A 21,820-nucleotide genomic window follows, 5' to 3' on the forward strand; every position below is an offset into this window, starting at 1 on the left:
TTAATTACAATTGTTACATTTTGCCATGATGATAATTAGGTCTATTGTAATTTTTTTTAATGGCGCCTCCCAAGTCTTTTTGGAGATCATAGGGTGCGGGACTAGAGATCGAATCCTCACCGGCTCACTCCACCTTGTAGGTTTTGTCACTAGCTACGAGCCCATCCACAGGACTATTGGAATTTTGCTGTGTCCGAATATATAACAAGTATAGCCCATTCAACCAAATTACGGGAATATGTTTAATTCGTATTCATTTTAGTTCGTCAGAACCCACAACCTAATTAAAATAATTCGATTTGTATGTGTATTCATATCTGCCTTAAAAATATGGACACGGATGTGGTATGACACTCTGTTTGAATCGTATTCGAGCCACATAACAGTTGTATTTTTACAAACAAAACTCACGTTCCGATTTAGTGATAGATAGATACGATCTATTTGGCCTGCACACATTTTTGACAAAAAATCTACAAATTATTTATTATTCTCATATGATAAATTTAAACCCCTTTGTATAACAATAACCAAGGAATAAATTCTGACTAATTAATCCTAGTTTGACATCTATTTTGGACCGCAAACAGTATACTATACATATTTATAAACATATATGTGTAGCTCTGGAGTGTAGCTAAAGCTGTATGTATGTGCAGTACAAGTTCACAAGAAGGCACCTAGAGAGAGATCTCGACACTCAACAGTAACAATAGCTAGATAGCTCAACATCTTCCACATACACATACAGTTGTCTCCTCGTTGCCATGGCAACCTCGCGAGGAGGAGGACAAGACGACGACCACCCCTCCATCCTACACAGCGGCGACGGCGACGGTGGCGGAGGGGACGCCGGCGACGGCGACGGACCGAGGCAGGTGTGGGTGCCGGGGCCGGTGATCGTGGGCGCGGGCCCGTCGGGGCTGGCGACGGCAGCGTGCCTCAAGGCACGCGGCGTGCCGTCGCTGGTGCTGGAGAAGGACGCGTGCGTGGCGGCGTTGTGGCGGCATCGCACGTACGAGCGGCTCCGGCTGCACTTGCCGCGGTGCTTCTGCGAGCTCCCGCTCGCGCCGTTCCCGCCGGGCACGCCGGCGTACCCGACCAGGAACCAGTTCATCGCCTACCTCGACGCCTACGCTCGCGCCTTCGGCATTGAGCCCCGCCTCGGCGCGCGCGTCCGCAGCGCCGCCTACGACGCCACCATTGGGTTCTGGAGGGTCACCGTCGACGTCGACGGCGAGGCGGCGGCGACAGAGTTCGTGTCGCGATGGCTCGTGGTGGCCACCGGCGAGAATGCGGAGCCGGCGTGGCCGGAGGGCGTGGAGGGGATGGACAGCTACCGCGGCGCGGTCATGCACACGAGCAGCTACAAGAAGGGGCACGAGTTCAGGGGCAAGAAGGTGCTCGTCGTCGGCTGCGGCAACTCTGGCATGGAGGTCAGCCTCGACCTCTGCAACAATGGAGCCAGGCCCTCCATGGTTGTCAGGGACAAGGTAAGTACGTAGTCTGACGTGTCGCTGTTCACATGATCACATCATGCATTTACTTGCCAAGTAGTTAAGTGACAAATCACAAATCATAACAGATTGGACATCAGTTTAAAGAAAATCCAGTTTTGCCATGGTGAGCAAACAATACTAGCAGTAACAAAATCCAGTTTTTGTCCCTTTCTTATTCGGTTATTACCAATTTACCATGCACGAATGTGTACTCCCTGCAGTCAAGAAATAAGTGATGTTTTAGGATGTATGCATTTAGAATATATATTTGTATGTGTTTATATTGATTATATGAAACGGTATGCATAATAGACTCGATGTCATCATAATAGACAATGCCCATATCATCAAAGCAATAGAATTCAGCTTGTAATTATGTGCCAATTCTCTTAAGTGGTCAATTCTGTAGTGCGCCACGTATGTTTCCTTCCTTTTTGTCCCCCTCTCGACAGATTGTTGTCATTTTCACAAGCAAAGTAATAGTAATTCAAGAAATTCACAATGACCAATACGAGTATATATTTAATAGATTGTTGAAGTACTAAGGATTCTGGATCTTCAGTTTCCTCGCAATTTTTTTTCTTCAATTCGATCAACGGTGTATAGCATACATTGTGCCACTTGTGACATTCTGTTACATAAATTTTATTAGTACATGAAATTTTATTATTCCGAAATATATTGGTTCTTGTGTAGTATATGTTGGCTACTTGTAACCTGCTGTTTACACAGAAATATATACTGATGTGGTGCTACAGTGACCAATACATCTTCCTTTCCTTATCTTGCATACCTGTCCGAGAGACAGGGAAAGAGCAACCAAAACAAGAAAAGTGACAGGAAAAAAAATAAATCAGAACCTGAGAACCCTCGAGAATACATACATTTTGTCTGCGTACAAGTGGTATCGTATTTTTTTCCCAAAAGACAAGAAAATAGAATTGGTAGTGTTGAACATATCATAGAGTTTGCTAACTATATAATGGTTCGAGAAATATTTCAGCAGTAGTAATTCATGTGAAACTGTCTAATACTCCCTCCAGTCTAAAATATATGAAGATAGTTTGCAAATGGATGCCGTTTAGAGTTTTGGAGGCAATATTTTTGAACAAATGCTGCTACTATATATCTATTTTCTTAGTGGTAGTGATGTTAGAGAGGTACTACCTAGTTTGTTTTACTTCTTATTCTGGTTATTGACACAGTCTCCAATATATGTTTCTGATCATTACTTTTCGTAACCATCTTTTATGAAAAAATAATTAAAATTATAATCAATTGAAAGTGTTTTTCATGAAAAATCAATTAATACCATTCTTATGTGACAAAGTTTTAATTCTTTCATGTATATCAGTGCTCAAATTTTACAAAGTATGAATGCACGCATATTTAAACAACATTTATTTGAAAGTGAAGAGAGACTAGTAATTTATGAGTAGGACCAATCTATACCAAGAACCAAACTGTGTTAATTAACGTTCCTTATGCTGCATCTATAGAGGTGAAGTTACTAATAAAGCAGACCGGCCGGAGGGAGTACTCACAAAGAAAACACAATTGTTAGAATATTTGTATTCTAAAAGTTAGGCATATATTGTTTTCTTTGAAAAAGATTAGTTTACAACATATTAGGGTAAACATCCATCGGGAGGATAAACGGGCAGCATCAGCTGCTAGAGGAGGGATTAGACTATAGATTGGGAAGATAAAACATCGGAGAAGACATAGAAGGAGACTGAGAACTAGATCTATTCTTTTTTCTTGATTACAATGATGCATGGTTGCTCTTTTATATAGAGGGGGAATTACAATTCAAATCCAACTTCAAATCCTAATTTACCTAATTTATCTCTAGTTGAAATGGAAACTAATCAAACTATGTCTCCTAATTTAAATCAAATTTAACTTCTACCAAATTTATCTTTTAATTAAATGGCAAGCCTAGATTTCCTGCCATAACATAACTCGTGCTACAAGACCCGTGGTACTGTTCACACGAGTAAACAATAATTCTTGCACATGAACAGTAGCCTTTGCACGTAACACAGCAACTATATAATAAAAATTAACAAAACTCTTATACATATTTTTGAAATACAAACAGTAGGAATTGAGAAATTAATTGCATGATTTTGTGTCGTCTATGCGCCATACTTATATTTATTCTTATATATGCTGCTTCTTTTTTTTAGCTTCATGTGTTGCCCAGGAGATACTTAGGCATCTCCACATTTGGACTCTCGGTGTTCCTTCTCAGGTGGCTCCCGATAAAACAGGTTGATTGTTTGCTCCTCTTCTTCACAAGATTGATCCTTGGAGATACTGAAAAATATGGTCTCCCGCGGCCTATGATCGGCCCACTGCAAATCAAGAATTCAACCGGGAAAACACCAGTACTCGACATCGGAGCTCTAAGAAAGATCAAAGATGGTGAAATAAAGGTAAATGATCCTAATACTTCCCAAAAACTCGACGTAGGAATTTCATGAGACAAAAAATTAATATCCGCTCTTGCTGGAAATGGGTTTCCCACAGAGTTGCTGCATAGTACGTAGGAGTGATGCAGTACTCTAAATGGGACCTTATGTACTGCAAGGAATAAAAACTACGTAGATCTCGAAATGGAACAGAAGAGTCCTAGATTTGTATCACTTGTTAGTGTAGTCAATGATATATATGTTGTCCTAGCTAATGAATCTAGAGAGAGATTCCGTAGGTGGTCCCGGCAATCAACCGGTTCACAGAGAATGGGGTTGAGTTCATAGACGGCCACATAGAGGTCTTTGATGCCGTCATCTTCGCCACCGGGTACAAAAGTAATGTGTCTTCATGGCTCAAGGTATGTACATACCTACACATTCAATGGTCATGTATTATCTTTAAACAAACATGAATGAACTTTTGATAGTGGTATAATAGATCAATCATCAAAGTTAATCACATGCTCACTCACACATCTCTCTTATCCAGTAACAGAAAAAAATTAAGTGACAATTCATTGGAGAGCTTTTTTCTAGTATTATATTTAGCTCTAAATTATGTGAAAAACTTAGGATTTGTTTGGCTATGCCTCGGGTTTATTCTAGCTTCTACAGAAGCTGGTTCAAGAGAAGCTGCTGTCAGCTACTTCTCTCTTGTACTAGTTCATTTTGTGCTCTAGAGCAGCTAGGCTTCTCCAGATCTGGGCTTCAAAGCTGAACCAAACGACACCTTAGAGACAATATGGATACAAATATACATGCCCTTGGCTAACCTTATACACCCGCGCATGTATGGCGAGCAATGCCTACTACAGAAAGGATCATCCGCACCCTCTGCACTGCCCGATCAAAAATAATTAGCAGTGATAACATATTACTGCCGGTTTGGGACCTCCAGGTGCACATAAAAGCCAAGCTAATAAGAACCAATAGTGATAGTGATTAATATTACGCACATAAAAAGGTTGGTGTTACTAATTGGCAGTGATATTCAAATTCTCACTACCAGTTAAAAGACGTGCCTTTAAAAACCGGTAGTGATATATAAAAATCCGTATGATTTCATGTGTGCTCCTGCTCGGCTTCACGTGCCTGCCTGCTCGGCTTCTCCCAACACCTTTAAATGTTGCTTCTCTCACACTCGATCAACTCACCTCTCTCTCACTCTTTCTCCCCTTCCACAGCTACTGCTCTCACCCTCCCATGCCTTCCTCTGACTCCGCTACCACTGTGCCACACGATGGATCCACCACCGCCGGCTCCATAGCTGCCTCCACCGCCGCCTTCTCTGGGGAGGAGGAGGCCCCATAGGTGCGGTCACCGGATGAGGCGTTGATGGCCTCGGATGCCAGTGAGTCGCCAGGCCCCCCACCTTCGACGAGGTGTGGGATTTCTTCGTCGACGAGCTGAAGGAGAAGAAGCCCTGGTTGAGCTCATTGGAGGAGGAGGAGGAGACCGGTGAGGACGACTTCGGTGTCACCAATGACGATGACGCCGATGACGAGGATGATGACGACAATGACGATGATGACTTCTTCTCCCGGATTGAGTATCATTAGGGTCAGTAGCTTAGTCGCGCGCATTTAGGGTTTTTGTGTGCGGGGGTTTAGGGTTTTGCGAGTGACCGTGCATGATGTACGTTAGGTTTTGGTGTACAGTGGGATTATCATTGCTATAAACTCAAATATTATGGTTATTAGTAATATCAATCTCGGTTAAAATATTGCCTCAATGCTTAAATTTTTATTTATTTTTTTGTCTTGGATTGAGTATCACTGCTAGTTCATAGTTAGAACTGACAATGATAAGTATACAAATAATTAGAATAAGCTCAAGAACTGACAGTAACAGCTTGCATCACTGTAGGTTTTGTAACTGCGGTGGATTATCACTGCCACTTATTCACTCTCAGTTCAAAAACCAGTAGTAATGCAGTTTTTGAACCAGTAGTGATAACCTTTTCAATGTGACATCTTAGGGGTCCTAATGACACCTTAGGGACTAGGGACATTCCCATAACATATGTTTTGATATCAAGTTAATTCAATGTGCATGTGCATTTATATATGTAGTCCTTGTCAAATTAAGCTAGTGTCTAGATAGCAAGCACTACTATAGAATACACGTTCATTGCTAGTTCTAAACTAGCTTTCACTACTAGTTTTGGAACTGACAATACGCAACAGGCAATGATAGTCATATTTCTATCGCTACCAACAGTTGTCCACCGGCAGTATTGGTATTTTTAGGAAACAAAAACAGAATCCTAGACGCTACTCGCTCGCTGGCACCCACTACTGCTCAAGCTCACCGGAGCCCCTCGCTTGCCACTCCACCGCCACGGGCTTGGCTGCCGCGCGCACTCCGCTCCACCGTCACACCCTTGGCCACCTTGCATAGAAAAATGCAATGACACAAAGGCCACCACCACAACACATAGTACTGCTATCGTCAAGGACAATGTCACGGCTACTGGTGCTGTCGAGGATGAGGGTGCAGCCACCAGAGACGCGGAGGAGTCCTTGAAGGCATCAAAGAAGAAGCTGGTGCAACAGGTAGGGCGGTGAGCTCTAGGAGCGGGTGGATCAGGACGAACCGCGGGCGCAGGGAGGCGCCAGCCACGGTGTCGAGGCAGGCACCTAGGACGAGGTTGGTAGGGAGACCGAGGAGGAGGAGGATCCCGCGAGGACATGGCGGCTGGAGGCGGTGGCAGAGAAGCCTCGTGGAGGACATGGTGGCAGGCCATGGCGTCGGATTTGGCCTCCCATGGAGGTCTCATCGCTGGATCCAGCCTCCCGTGTAAGCCTCACCGGATCGCCACGCTCCTCGACCCACATGCCATTATCACAGAGAAAGAGAGGGTGGCGGCCATGAGGAGTTTGCCGAGGATGAGGCTGGTGGGGAGACTGAGTTGGAGGAGGATCTCGCAAACATGGCGGTTGGCAGTGGGTAGTGGCTTGGGACCAAGAGGGATTGAGGAGACGAAGAGAGAGAGAGAGAGAGAGAGAGAGAGAGAGAGAGAGAGAGAGAGAGAGAGAGAGAGAGAGAGAGAGAGAGAGAAGAGACCTTATCTCTTGCGTCGGGAGCCCGGGACTTGGAAAAAATCTCGGACCCGAGCTCGGTTTCGAGGAAAAGGCTGATTGAATAGAAATTTCAGGTCCGGCTCCTTCATCACTGCTGGTCCGTATTAAAAACTATCATTGCCGGTTTTTAATATGAACCGGCAGTGATAACCTATTAGCACTGCCGGTTGTTTTCTAAAACTAGCAGTGGTACTGATTTTGTTAATGACCATAGCGATACAACTATTATTGTTAGTTTTTGATGATCCGACAGTGATGGGGCAAAATATATAGGGTTTTTTATAGTAGTGAAGTTATGGGCAATGAAAATGATGCCAAGGGGACGACGCTATCCCCATGACGGTGACACGAAAACTTGATCATCAGGAAATTGACAATCAAGGGCAATGTTGATTGATGTGGAATTAATTTGCGCAACCTAATTTGGGGAGAAAATAATCAACTTTAGGCACCGATAAAAAGGAATAATGTACACAAAGTTATGGGCCATATATGTGCTTGTTTTTTTCAATATGGTCCTTCATATGATAGCTGCTAGTCTTGTACTTGATTTCCTTGTATCTATCTTCTTTACATCATTGCGCGTGTATACATATATGGACACTCATATGTACAACTGTTGATGTCATGCCAACACGTCAAAGTTTTGATCGTGCAAACAAGCTAGAGCAAATTAAGAATGGAGAGTGCACTGGCGGCTAGATGTTAATAATTAGCTTGCATATGTAGCTTTCATGCGCGTATTTTGTTTTCATTGCTCTGTGTATTTGTGTTTGTGTTTGTATCATTGTTGTTGTATGATCCTGGTCAAATAATGGAGCCCATTTCTACATGGGCGTTGGGCCATCTAACAGTGACCACTGTGCGAAAATAAGGGATAAAAAACACATTACTGTTAAGAAAATATTAAGTTAAGGTCTAATTTAGGTGGTCATTATAATACAATTTACAAATGATCAGGTCATATTTGTGCCACTGACTCAAGATTTTCATATTTAGTCTCCAACATGATCTTGGCAAATAAATCACCATGCATGTATGCAAGGTTGAATTTGTAAAGCACAAAGCCATATTTGTTTAGCATTTTTACCATCCTTGGAAGGTACCAAGAGATACGGTTAAATTATATCATGAGAGGGACTAATTTTTGGTACCTTCGATAGTATAATTTGACCTCATGGTACTTCCCAAGAACCGTAAAAGCACTGTTGTTCCACATAAACAATTAACCGATGTGTGATATATAGGCATGTTCGCTCGGTGCTCAAGTCTGTGTAAGCTTGCCTAAAAAAATGGCACTTCGACTAGATTTGATCACATTTTGTCTAAATTTGGTCCAACGAGAATAATTTTTTTGGCAAGGCACCCAACTTATTTAGTCACCTAGTTCATCTTAATATCCGAAATCTGAGCAGCTATCTTGATGGTTCCAAAATTTGGCCTGGCTTTCATGTGCTTCTATTGAGCACAAACCAAACAACCGGTACAACTTCAGAAAAACCACAGACAAGAAATTGAGCACATGCCGCGCACCTAAGAAATTAACTTAAGTAGCATGTACGCACCTATTGATAGGCTGCCCCATTTGCACCTCCCTGCTGCCATCAAGTGGGGGATCGAAGGATATGGAAGAAGCTGCAGCCCTGTGGGATGGGAAAGAGATTGCCGAAACTCCCATGCATGGGGACAGTTCGGTGATGCACATGCTGATCCTTGTGGTGTGATGAGGTAAGGGCCATCTGGTCCTCATGTGCTAGGCGACTGCTGCCCACTCTACCTTTTTGTAGGGTGGCCCATCTAGATGCATGGCTCAGATTGCTTGATGGATCCCATGTGTGTCTAACCAGATTGGATGGCCTCATGCATGCAACTGTGTTTGGCATGCACTGAGCTGATTGCTAATTTGCAGTTGAACAGTGTGTGTATGCGCATGCATGCATGGGTTTGGAGGATTGAATAATGTGACGAGTGTTAAGAGAGTTTGCAATCCTTTGCATTGGCCCACAAACCTTTTTGTTTCATAATATTCAGTTGGTAATTAATTGTTAGGAAAGCCATCAATATATGCATATAGCTCTTTGCATCTGGTAAGAGGAATTAAGACTTCTGTGGTATCTTATTTAACAGCTTTGTCATATCTTATTTCTGATCGACCAATATATAGTTAGTAATTTCCAAAAGAAAAAAAAAACTCTCCAGAACCTCATCTTGCTGATCAGGACAAATGTGTACATAGACCATCAACCTATAAGCAATTTCAACTCAAAGAGATAAACCCATTCAATCTTCAGACTCATTAATGCATGCATATGTGTCCACCACTTCATTGCATTGAATTTCTTACAAACAAGGGAAAAAAATTAACTTCTTTTGCATTTAAATTTACATATACATGTACAGGAGGAGGAGCTCTTCAGCCAGGTTGATGGGTTCCCTAGAAAGCCTTTCCCGCATAGCTGGAGGGGCAGGAACAATCTCTATGCCGCTGGCTTCACCAAGAGGGGCCTCGTGGGCACCTCCTACGATGCTATCAGAATCGCCGAAGATATTGCAAACCAGTGGACTGAGGTATTTGCAAGCACCACTGCTGCTCATAGAAACAGCGACCAAGATGCTTGAAGGCATGAAGGCCGGTCATGCAACTCTACCCATTGGTCGATCGGTCTCTAGCTTGATTGTATGATCATAAGTAAATTCATTTGTTTTTTTCTCTTTTTTTTTTCTATTTTGGCAAGTGAGAATGTGTAGTTGAAATGTGTATATAAGTATGTTGAACTATTTGTGTGTCTGTGGTAGTGCAATAGTGTTTGTGCCTTTTGTTCTCGATCCATTTATCTACTACAACATGTATGCATGGAGAAATGCCATTTAACTGTGTAATAAGAATTCTCATGTTACATGGAGTTACTTCCCATTCTAATAACCTTCTAGGTTCTTATTATTTCCCAATGAAAAAGGTGCATCTTGTTGCCCGAAGTTTGCAAGCTATTCATATAACTTCCTCAACTATTTTTTGACTCATTCTAGCACCTGAATTACTTCACTCTCCCTAATGAAATGTGTCATTTTTTATTCTCCTTGCAAAAGTTATATTTTAGTATGAAAATTTATAAAATGATGCATAACATCAATGCCCGATGTTAAAAAAAAAATCATATTCCAACGAAAAACAAAGAGGTAGAACTACTACCTCTTTCCATTACGATAACTACAGAGAGATAGGGAGATGAACTAGAGAGAGAATAGAGAGTAACAAATGTAAAAGCTGGCAAGCATGTGAACTAGATGAAGAGAAAGGTAAACGAACATGTCGACCAAGCTGGTAAGCATGACAAAGGGACGAGTGATGATCATGTTTATTACAAGAAATAGCAGTACTATCGGCTAACCCAGAAAAGGCTTCAGAACCGAGATGACGATACCAAACGGTGGAGGACTAGGCATCGGCGATGAGGGCATGTGGAGGAGTGAACGCCGATGTCAAGAAGAGGGGATAAAGCTGCCCGAAGCTATTGCACCTGATGATCACGTTCCTGGTTTCAAGGTCCTTCACAGAAAGGCCATATGGGTCAAACTCAACAGAACAGTTATTATCAGTGGTGAAGCGACGAATAGAAATCAAATTCTTAATGATATTTGGAGAGACCAAAACATTATGAAGATGTAAAGGACCTTGGGCTGCAGGAAAAGACATGAAACCGGTGGAGGTAACGGGTAGCAATGACCCGTTGCCGACAATAATATTAGATGGAGTGGAATAAGATGGAGGGGAAACTGATGTGAGTATACCGGAGTTCGATGTCATGTGTGAAGATACCCCTGAGTCCATGTACCAGTGCGTGACGGGTGGAGGTGTTAGCATCATCGTGTTGAAGGAGTTGGCAAGGACATTCTGGTTCCACTGGCTGAAGGTGGGCGGCGACAGACCCGGCAGTCCTGCTAGCGCATGCGGCACAGGAGACTGCAAGATGGGTTGGGGCGTGTACTGTTGCGGCGCAGGAGGTAGGAGCTAGAGAGGTTGGGCCAGCATGCCGGGTAGGGCCGGTGCACTAGGCAAGCCAAACCCGCCAGCATGGCCTACTAGGAAGGCATGCTACTGTGTAGGCCTACATGGCTGCTGGGGTGCGTTGGGCCGATGACCCGAGGTAGGCGTACGAGACTGGGATGGGCCGGGCCACATTTGAATGGTCCCGATCCATGGGTTGTAGAATGATGGCCAGCCCGAAGAGGCCCCGTTGGAGGTGTTGTCGTTGCGACGCCAACGACGTTCGCGCCAGGAGCCACCAGTGCCGCCATTACCGGAGGAAGGAGCAACACCGATATTGCTGGAGGAAGGAGCCGCCGGAGAAGAAGCTCGATTAATGGTGGCGATAAGGGCAATAGATGTGGAGCCCGACTTTGAAGTCATGGTGATCTCCTCCAGAATGAGGTCGTTGCGGACCTCGATGAAGGAGGGGAACAGCTTCTGGCGCTTGAGGAGAGCAGCCATGTAGCCGAACTTTTAGTTGATGATGCGCAGGACGGAAAGGACAAGGGTCCGATCTTGGACCAGCTCACCCAGATCGCCAAGAGCATCGGCCATGGCTTTCAATTTCCGGCAGTACTCCGCAATGGAGAGATCTCCCTGGACAAAATTGCGGAACTCGGCATCGAGGATGAGAGCTCGTGTCTCCTTGTTGCCGAGGAATTGGTCCTTGATGGCGAACCAAACACGGCACACGGTGTGCTGGGCGTCATGACGTCGTCGAGGAGGTCAGTGTTGATGGTGGCATATATCCATAAGCGCACGGTACAATCCATGTGTGCCCAATCGGGATCGGCGGGAGGGTCGCCGACATGAAGAATATGATCATCGAGGGCATACTTACCCAATGTGGTGAGGAAGAGCCCCCGCCACTTGCTGTACTGGGTTGATGCCCGATCAAGAACAATCGGCACCAAGGCGCGAAAGTTCTGGATGGCGACGGCTAGCGCATGCAGGGCGGCGGAGACAGCCTGGGCGTTGACGAGGGCAAGCACGCGGGTCTCTACGCGAGCGGCTTCCTCGTCACAACGTGCACAGGAGGGCTCGTCTTCCAGGCGTACACGCTCGCGAGCCTCTGCTACTCTTCCAGGCGCGCATGGGCGGTCGCCTCGGCCACCTCTACGGTCTCCGGATGTGTCATGGCAAGAAAACAGGAGGGCTCAGGAATTTTCCGGCAGAGGGGCAGCTGAGGGTGGCTAGCGGCGACGGTAGGAGGAACCGACGGCTAGGGCTAGGGTTTGGAGCGGAAGCACGATGGTTGCGGGAGCAACAGCATCGGATACCATGAAAGCGAGAGATAATACACGCTATGATTGAATTGATTAACCAAGGGTTACATATATAGGCCATGCCCTTTCATATCCCAACAACCGGTTTATAGAAATAGATATCCGGGAGAATAGGAAGGTGAGCCTAAAATGGCTAATGCGTGATATATGCCTAAATAAAGGACATGCATATTCATATGTCTAACAAAACGAATGAGAAATCTTCTAAGGAACAGGTAGGCTACGCTAGGACAAATTAAAAATTATCTATCATGTTCAACAAGAAAATCATGCAAGAGGGTGATCATAGATCCTTACCGCTAAACGTGCAGTACAACAGATGTGCGCATCCATGAAGAGAAAGTATCCCAGAGACTTTGGGTAGTTATGTGATCGTGTAGCCGAGAGCTTCATTCGGAACCTCACTCGGAGTGTCCGGCACATCCCGGATAGTCCGAACCAACCCGGAGGTTCTGAGTCAAGTTAAAATAATGCTAACCGAGATCCTTTCCCGGATGATGTTCCGGATACTCCGGAACCCGGATAATCCAGATTCACCCGGATACTTCGGACCGGTCAAATAAAAAGTAGTAACCGAGCACCTCTTCCGAAGGGTCACCCGGAGGGTTTGAGCCCGGATACTCCGAACCAGTCCGGATACTCCGGATGGATGTTATTTTCCTGTTTTTGTTTAGATCGTTTAGTATTGCATTGATTCGCATATCATATACTTCTAGCATATTGTTAAGCATTGTGGTATGCATTGTTGCACTTTATTCATACTCATGGCATTGCACGTGTTAGTTTTTTTATAGGACGTCAAGCCGGTGATCCAGGAGAGCGAGGGAAACTTAGGGCAGCCACCTGAACAACAATGCAAGTATTCCATATGTATGCCAGAATCAGTTTCATCATACATGCGGTGACATAATAAGTGATATATAGTTATATATCGAACAAAATAACTTTATTAAAATAGATACCAGAGTTTTTAAACAGCAGGAGAAGAACAAGACGGAACTCCAATGAAAGCTTCAGGGCACACCACAGGCAATCGATTAGGAGCAACGCGACCTAGGATGCTCTATCTTTATTATAGCATTCATCTTCCTTGATCTGCTTGTAGTCTTCTCCAACTGAGCAGTATTTATTATTGGAAATAGCAAGTGTGAGTTTTTTATGCACTCTACAAATGTGGAAAAGCATGACATGGGGCTTAAGTCAAGAAAAAGTTAGACACTATTTTACTGCACTAAGCAACCTTAACCTATAACTCCAAGAATTAGACATCTTATTTACTAAGTGTGAAGACACAACTTAAACAAGAAGAACAGCTCATCGGATTTTATCTGACTATCAAACTCACCAGATATTCCATATCTGGCTACCATAAATCACCAGGTAATCCCATTACCTGGCTACCCGACCATCCATATCAGAACCCTAATCCCAACTAATCAAAAAGAAGTCCAAGCCGCTCTTGACCATGAGCACGGGTGATCGATTAGTTTTATACTTTGCAGAGTTTACACACTTTACCCACGAGTCATGATTTCATCACCTGTATTACCAGGTGATAATCTCTATATTGTTGTGCCGGCCAAGTACTTACACACTTCTGAGGTGTGCTTCAGGAGATCACTACAAGACCTTTACAAAGCTCCCACCGACCTGCAAGCACGCACTGAGATTTTATCGCTAATAGTAATTTCATCACTGTAGAAGTCCCCTCTTGTGCCACTCAACAGTCCAATGGTGATCACAGAACTGGAGGGGTGGCTAATTAATTGACTAGGCTATACTCATATAGGCCTCGTGGTTACGCTATTTAGCCAGATTACATGCTTCAAGAACAAGTCCTTAGGACCCCACACAGGAATAGGCACATTCCCACCGTGTAGCATAAGACATGCTCCTTCATGCACCATCCACATACCAACCATCCTATTAGGATCCCTATTCCATATTGCTATGAAAGATTACCATATCTGATTCATGTTGCATAAATATTAGTCAAGTTTAACATTTATCCCAACCAAGACAGTGACTAGCATATCTACCCTTTATTTTCCATGACTCAATCAACAACGACAAGGATATTCAAACAATTGCTAGTAAACTCTAATCATGGGATTCCAATTTAGACAAGTATGCATGAAGGATGACAACTAGTATATAAATCCTAAAATAGGTGCAAGATGTTCAAGAACACTTGTCTAGCTGATACTTAGTTATCTTCGTAAATTCGGTTCTAGCATATCTCGAAGTCTCGACCTTGTAGCTCATCGAATCTCTATAAACGCTATATTCTGCTCACAAGATCTGCCAACAAAAGAGAGAGCATAAAACAGCTAAAAATAATACACCAAACAGAGACAACACATCATAAAAACACTATGGTTGGATGACATGAATGACATTCCTTCTTACCCTTTTGTTGCCTAATTATGTTAATTATGATCTTTTATTGCAAACTTGTCTTAGTTATGAACTTTAGTGAATGTCATATGAAAGAACATGGTTATGTATGCATGAATGAGATGATATGTTAATGAATTGTGTATGTATGTGAGATTATATACGTATGTAAAACTTGAATGCATGTTTATCTTGCTATTTGTGAAATTATTTGTGATATTGTCGGCAACGGTTATATTCTGTATAAGGGGGAGGGGTCAAGCCATCAGTGCTGGCTCATGATAAAAAGCCGACACTAATAGTCTGTATCAGTGTCAGCTTATAATACTATCAGTGATAATTCTTTTTTATGAACCGGTACTAATACTTATTATTAGTGTCGGTTCACAAACCAACACTTATAGTAAATACAGGGGAGGGCCTATCAGCTAGGTTCCAAGCTCTTCTAGCTAAGGAATGAGCAGTTCTGTTTAACTCCCTCTTGATTTTGCGCACCTAAACTGAGTTTCATTGTTATTTTTCATGAAAGCAGCTAAGTGTGGCCTCAAGTTCCAATGTCCTGGAGCAGTGATAATGTCTTTCTTTTGAAGAGTTGTAACCAGCAGCTGATTGTCGGAGATGTATGTCACCTGATTGAGCCTTAGAGAGATTGAACCACCATGGAAGCTAATTTGATTTCTTGAGCTTCAGCCATAAGGGGCCCTGTACCTTAAAAACCTGTGCAAAAATGAATATACCTGAGGAAGTTGTAGTTGCCGAAGTGTTGCGGACAAAGACTCCGACTCCTGCTTTGCTTTGCTCCGTTGCTAGATTGTCAAGGGCGATGACTGCATCTGTGTAGCAGCGAGGACCTGGTTGCAGCGATCTTGGTGTATTCTGTGCACATGTTGCTCTCAGTTGACCTTCTCTCTGAAGGTGCCTCTCTTGATGTTCCTCCTGTCCAGCCTGTTGAATCTGAACCTGTACACCATTGGCATTTAAAATTCTACCTATAACCAAGGTTTACGTTACAGACCGGAGGTCGGCGGTAACCGAAAAACCACGGTAACCGCGATTACCGGTCAAAAATTCAAAAAAAATCGGAGAAAATTAATTCGGCAATTTTTGAATTTTTGCGAAAAAATCGTGTTTTTGCCCTCTCGGTAACCGCTCGGTTTTGGTCGGTTACCGAGCGGTTTGGGTCGGTTACCGAGCGATTTTCTCGTATTTTTGATTTGGTCGGTTACCGAGCGGTTTGGGTCGGTAACCGCTCGGTTTTCTCGATTTATCGAGCAGTTTTATCGAATTTCAGCGCAGTTCAACAAAAAACCTAAAAAAGGGTTCAATCTTGTAAAATCAATAACTAATTCATCTGAGCTTCAAATCAAGTGAAACAAATTTTGTTGGCTTCCTTGTAACATTATCTACATAATAAAAGTATTTATACTCATAAAAAAGTTCAAAATTTTCTGTGAGAAATTTTATTTGTTAAACCAAGTTAAATGCATAGTTTACTCTTTGCTAATCCAAAAATCATGAAACTAATTTTGTTAGTCTTCTTACATGATCCTATATCTTTTAAAAATATATGAACTCATGAATTAGTTATTGTAACATGCATGATTGTGTGAATGTGTTGCGACTAGATTAATTCATAACTGACCCATCACACCTCAAAAATTAGTGAAATCACTTTCATTAGCTTATTTATATTATGATTTATGTAGAAAAAATAATAGTAGACATGAAAAAGTTAATTACAGTGCTGTTTCTTAACATATTCACTTTATGCTTGTGAACTTTGTAAAAATCATAGAGAATTTAATAAAACTCTAAATAAAGTGAATTCAATTTTAAAGATTCTCTTAAAATATGTTTTATACAAGAAAAATATGTGTTTGCATGATGTACTTGCTGCACCGTTCAATCCTTCCTGTTAAACCTGAGGTCGTTTCTTGCTTTCCATATGCACCAAAGAGTTTTGAAGATTCTCTGTATATATGGGATTAGGGAATCGGATTGAAACAACACAGAGATGGGAGCTTGAATGCCTATATCACCTTCTGGAAGAGCATCTGTTCTTAAAGCAGGGTTAACAGTAAACCAAACAGCTCTAGCAAAGTCACATGTGAAAAAAAAGGTGATGGTCAGTTTCTAGGAGGCCACATTTTTTACAATTAACATCAATGTGGCTAGAGTATCTACTAGCTCTCTCTCCTGAGCAATAGCTTGTCTAAGCAACCTCCAAGCAAAAGTTTTTATCCTTGGCTGTATCAACTTGTGATTCCAGATTTTGTTCAAAAGAATGAGAATGGATTGGGGCAGAGCTCTTGTACCTTGTGTTGGAATTGGCTGGAGATTTTCCTGCTCCAAGTACTTGTAGGCCTCCTTCGCTGTGCAGATTCCAGATGCTGATGGTTTCCAACATAGGATATCTGGCTCTTCAAGATCTGAAACCTGTACCTGTGTAATAATCTGGGCTGCTTGCTCACCAAAGAAATGAGTAATTTTATTTTGATTCCAAGTTTTAGTGTTAGCGAGCCAAAGGTCAGAGACAATATTAAGAACTTGTTCACCAGGATTAGTGTTATTCAAAAAGGAATGCATATGCTGCCAAATGGGACACAGAGGCTGAGACCAAATGTTTGTGTCACCTTGAGAGATTTGGTAGATACAGTTTTGGGTGAGAGTGTGTCTAACCTGTTGGATGGAAGACCAAAAGACACATTTTGAGCCTAAAGTGGTTGCTTTCAGAAGTGTAAAGATGATACTTGGCTTTCAAAACAGCAGAGAGATGAGGATCGTGATTATAAGCTATCATCAAAGCAGATCTAATAATGAGGCTCCTGTTTACCTGCTCTAGATCTCTTATCCCTAGACCACATCTATTCTTTGGCTGGTAGATGCCCTCCCAAGCCCTGAAGAGGATGGGTCATGTAGTGTCTCCTTCCTGTACACCAACCCACCAGAAGTTCCTCACAACGGCAGTAATTTGAGCAATGAAAGTTTTTGAGAAAAGAATGTTAGCCATGTAGTAAATGGGAATAGAAGCAAAGACCGAATTGATGTGAGTCTATCTGCCAGGGCCACGGCCAGGCCTCCCTATACTTATATTGCTCTACAGTATATATATGTAATTAGTAGCATATAAAAACTAAATAAATTAAGAGCTAATTGGTATACAAACTCATTTTTATCTACTATATATGTTTCGAGTATTATGTCTTTTTTTAACACATTTCAGATATTAGATGTCATCAGGTATAATTTACTACACATTGTTATTATGAATGCATCTAAACGAAATATTTTTTCATGCCAAACTTTATCAATTTAAAAGCGTTTGTCCTTAATGATCATGATTTATGTTACATTGATCTACTGTTTATTGACCTGAGCTCTAGTTATTTTCAGTTATAGATGTTTTTTAGCAATTTCTATGGTAAGCTAATATCGAACTAGAAAAAGCAATATCGAGACGTTGAATGGATATCTATTATTATCTATTATAGGAAAGATCATATATTTGTGTATGAATAAGAAAAATGATATTTTAAACTGATCCTGGAACATAGATTCATCGTTACACATGTATTTTGTTTTTCTAAAAAATAAAAAATATATTAATTAATATTAAGAGAAAATTATGCTTTATTATAAGGATTAAGTTAATAGCTTCTAGAATCGATTTAAATTTATCTCTCATCGGCCCTCCCTATCGTCCAATGTTGGCCCCCTGGGTAATAGTACAAAACCATTGCAGTTATCGTTGAAGCAAAGTGATGATGGACAAAGTAGGGCCTAGAGTAACTGAATAACTCTTTGTTTTGTGAGTTGATTGGTGATTACTTATAGCTGGCACTATATTTAATCAAATGTTGCTGAAATTGCATATTCTGTTTAATTTGGCCAACACGAAAGATGAATCACGAACCTCTGGAAGAGCTTGTCTGATGTTCGAATGTCCGAAACAACACAGTATTCTTTTAGTGGTGAGTGTGACCTAGTAGTGAAAAACCCCATTACCGCGAAGGGACAAGGTCTCTTTGCCGCTTGATTGGTAAATGATATATTAGCTATTCAGCTGGCAATGCACAATGAACTCAGAACTTTGGCTTCCATGCCTATATTTGTTGTGCCCTTGTTGATGTTTATTTGGTGTAGTTTTATCTCGGAAGATTGTACACTGAACTTTGAGCTACACGTTTGACATCAGAATTTCTGACAGTTGCCTTGTGACGATTGATGCCTTGCACTATATTTATCCAACTGCTGCCCGCAGAAATGCCAATTATTACTGGTTAGCTCTGCCAGGAAGGAACAGGTTTGAGGTTATGCAGAGATTTAGGCTATGGAGCTAGGTGTGCTGTCTCAGGCAGTGAATTTTCTTTCTGAACATGAGAATGAACTGAAAGAGCCTCATAACAGTAACCACACACTACCACAGAAACCATTTTTAGTGACAGAGTATTAGTGATGGCCGAAGTAAACACGTCACTAATGCACTGTTAATGACAGGTACAGTGTCGATCCGTCACTAATGTGTGACCCAGGTTGGAACCAAGCCGTAACTTGTCACTAAAGATGGTAGTGACGGGCCACCTCAAAGCCCGTTACTAATGACTCGTTACTAAAGAAGGTCTTTAGTGACGCGTGTCTTCATAATAAACGTCACTAAAGATGTCTTTAGTGACATGAGTCTATGCACAATCCTCACTAGTGCGAAAGCATTAGTGGCGTGCATCGTGGTCACCCGTCAACTGACGTTAGTGACGTGCAACAGGTGTGAAAGGATCGAATAGCCCAAGAGGGGGGGTGAATTGGGATATTAATTAAAACTTCTACCGCTTAAGCAAATAAAACTAAAAAAAATGCGACTACGGGATTTAACTAGGACAAGATAACTAACTAAGCAAAAATAACTAAGAGAGATAATCTTAAAGAAGAACTTGCAATAGTAACAAAGCTCAAAATAAGATGCGAGAAAGTAATTAATTGGAGAAGACAAAACTGATTTTTTCCTGAGGTTTCGAGAAGTTGGCACTTCCCCCTAGTCCTCGTTGGAGCATCCACCAAGGATGTAGCTCCCCCTTGAGTCACCAAGGCTCAAGTGCTCCCTCTTGATTACCCCTTCTCTATCTTCGGATTGGCGGGTATCAAACTAAGTACACCTTCTTTTCCCGGGGCTCCCATAATTCCTCCAAGAGCTCACCGAGAAGTCCTCCGATCACCACGACCGTCTAGGTGTTGCCAACCACCAAGAATAACAAGCCTCAAGCTTCACTTGACAAAGACCAAACCTAGACAACAGCTAGATGCACACTTGTTACTCTTTAAGCACTCAAAGAAGTCCTTAATCCTCAACTAAGAACTTGGAATTGACACAAGTGCTCTATCTCTTGCTTCTAAATGACACACCAAGTGTATGAGCTGCTACAGGGTAGCAAGAGATGAAGAGAGGTCCAAATGAGTGGGTATTTATAGGCTAAGGATCGAAAATTAGCCGTTGCTTAATAACCTAGAACTTTTTCTTAACGCCGGAAGGTCCGGTGTGAATAACACGCTTCACACCGGAATATCCGGTGCTAATACATCTGACAAAATAGCCATTAACTGTTCCATTAGCCGTTAAACCTCCGGTGATTAATCCTGTCCTACAGCGGATCATCCGGCGCATTGAAATGGGCCAGATGATAGTTTACAACCTCTCTGTATAAATTCATCCGGTGATCATATTTTGCTACGCCGGACTATCCGGTGTGTAGAATTAGTTCTGGAGTTCATTGCTTTCTATTTATCCGGTGATTTCACCTATTGAACGCCGGACTATCCGGCGTGCTCTTCAACAATTTTTCAAGTCAGAACTCTTAGGAATTTACTCCGTCAAACTCACTCTGATATCAAAGGATCATCCGGTGAACTGAAATTTCGCTGATTTTATCTATTTCAAAACAATTTTGAGTTCTACCTTCGAGATTTGGAACCAATGATTTTTTTAGGTTAACCTAGTAATGGAAAGTCACAAGTGTGCATCGACTATATCTAGACTCTCCTAAGTCAAGCTACAACTTTTAACCCCTCTTTATAGTACGGTCAAAAGACTAAGTAGAAAAAGAACCTATACTACTCTAAGTGTTCTTCATCTTCTTGTGACACTTAGATCTAGAAGATCCTTATCCTTCACGTTCCGGTCCTTTGATCATCATATAAGTCTTTTAACGGGCAAGAGTGTAAAGGCATCATTGACAATTAAGTTTTTCTTTACCCTTTATGCTGCTTAAAAGCTGAAATGTTAGTCACAATGATATAGTTGTCATTAATCACCGAAACTCTTACCTTTTTCTTAGGGGCCTAGATGCTACAAGGTGCCCATAGGCCATAAGAGACATAAGTTAGAGACACGCGTCTTCTATCATCGGTTACTGAAGATAGTCATTAGTGACGGGTGAGCGCCCATCACTAATGTGTCATCTTTGTGACATGTTTGGAGTGGCGGATCATTTACCCATTACTAATGACTATTATGACTCATCACTAATGACCTATTTTGAGGTAATGACATGTGGTAAATTCAAACTTTCATATCCAAATTCACACTGCAAAACCAAGTGTCACACTTGATTTTTAGATTTCTCAAATTTCTAAAAAATTTCCAAGAATAGTTGATAGATCAAATAGTATAGGAAAAAAGTCATTTTTTATAAGTTCCAATTCAAATTTGAATAAAGTTATTAATTGTTTGAATGCATTAATGCTGTTATTAGGCATTTAGGGTTTATTTGGTTTGTTTGGATCTGATTTTTGTGGCTTGAATTTGAATCTCTCTGCTTTGGATTTGAATTCAAAAGCTTTTAGAAAAAAATGAAAAAGAAAAAGGAATAAAACCCTACTGGGCCTCTCCTCCCCCCTCACTTCTCTCTCTCTCTCTCTCTCTCTCTCTCTCTCTCTCTCTCTCTCTTTCTCTCGGCCCAACCCTAGCCGGCCCACTCTCCTCCCCTTCCCTTCCCGCTTGGTCTGTGCCGAGCCAACCCACTCCTCAGCCCTTCTCGCGCTAGCGCCAGCCCGCACT

At 42.1% G+C, this 21,820-nt stretch overlaps 2 protein-coding genes across 2 annotated transcripts; one reads left to right on the forward strand and one right to left on the reverse strand.

The window, feature by feature from the left end:
• The first annotated feature begins 644 nt into the window (after positions 1 to 644).
• On the forward strand, positions 645 to 9,681 carry LOC133904547 (indole-3-pyruvate monooxygenase YUCCA1-like). The gene is made up of 4 exons (XM_062346039.1): positions 645 to 1,493; positions 3,692 to 3,940; positions 4,216 to 4,338; positions 9,463 to 9,681. Exons 1-4 carry the CDS (start codon positions 768 to 770, stop codon positions 9,679 to 9,681), a joined length of 1,317 nt encoding a protein of 438 aa, XP_062202023.1. The 5' UTR covers positions 645 to 767.
• A 4,642-nt stretch (positions 9,682 to 14,323) lies between these two features.
• Positions 14,324 to 17,502, reverse strand: LOC133904549 (uncharacterized). The gene is made up of 4 exons (XM_062346040.1): positions 16,957 to 17,502; positions 15,490 to 15,732; positions 15,268 to 15,401; positions 14,324 to 14,342 (listed from the first exon to the last, which is right to left on the reverse strand). Exons 1-4 carry the CDS (start codon positions 17,356 to 17,358, stop codon positions 14,324 to 14,326), a joined length of 798 nt encoding a protein of 265 aa, XP_062202024.1. The 5' UTR covers positions 17,359 to 17,502.
• Between the last annotated feature and the right edge of the window lie 4,318 nt (positions 17,503 to 21,820).

Source organism: Phragmites australis, chromosome 22 (genome assembly GCF_958298935.1).
Source record: "Phragmites australis chromosome 22, lpPhrAust1.1, whole genome shotgun sequence".
NCBI lineage: Eukaryota > Viridiplantae > Streptophyta > Magnoliopsida > Poales > Poaceae > Phragmites > Phragmites australis.

What these genes read in the sequence shown, in the direction of transcription:
- LOC133904547 (XM_062346039.1), top strand. Translation starts at nt 768, where the DNA reads ATGGCAACCTCGCGAGGAGGAGGACAAGACGACGACCACCCCTCCATC. An exon ending in TCAAAGATGGTGAAATAAAG is followed by an intron (nt 3,941 to 4,215) that starts GTAAATGATCCT and finishes GAGATTCCGTAG; the next exon opens with GTGGTCCCGGCAATCAACCG. An exon ending in ATGTGTCTTCATGGCTCAAG is followed by an intron (nt 4,339 to 9,462) that starts GTATGTACATAC and finishes ATACATGTACAG; the next exon opens with GAGGAGGAGCTCTTCAGCCA.
- LOC133904549 (XM_062346040.1), bottom strand. Translation starts at nt 17,358, where the DNA reads ATGCATTCCTTTTTGAATAACACTAATCCTGGTGAACAAGTTCTTAAT. An exon ending in TTGCTCAGGAGAGAGAGCTA is followed by an intron (nt 15,733 to 16,956) that starts GTAGATACTCTA and finishes AATGGTGTACAG; the next exon opens with GTTCAGATTCAACAGGCTGG. An exon ending in GTATATTCATTTTTGCACAG is followed by an intron (nt 15,402 to 15,489) that starts GTTTTTAAGGTA and finishes AGGCTCAATCAG; the next exon opens with GTGACATACATCTCCGACAA.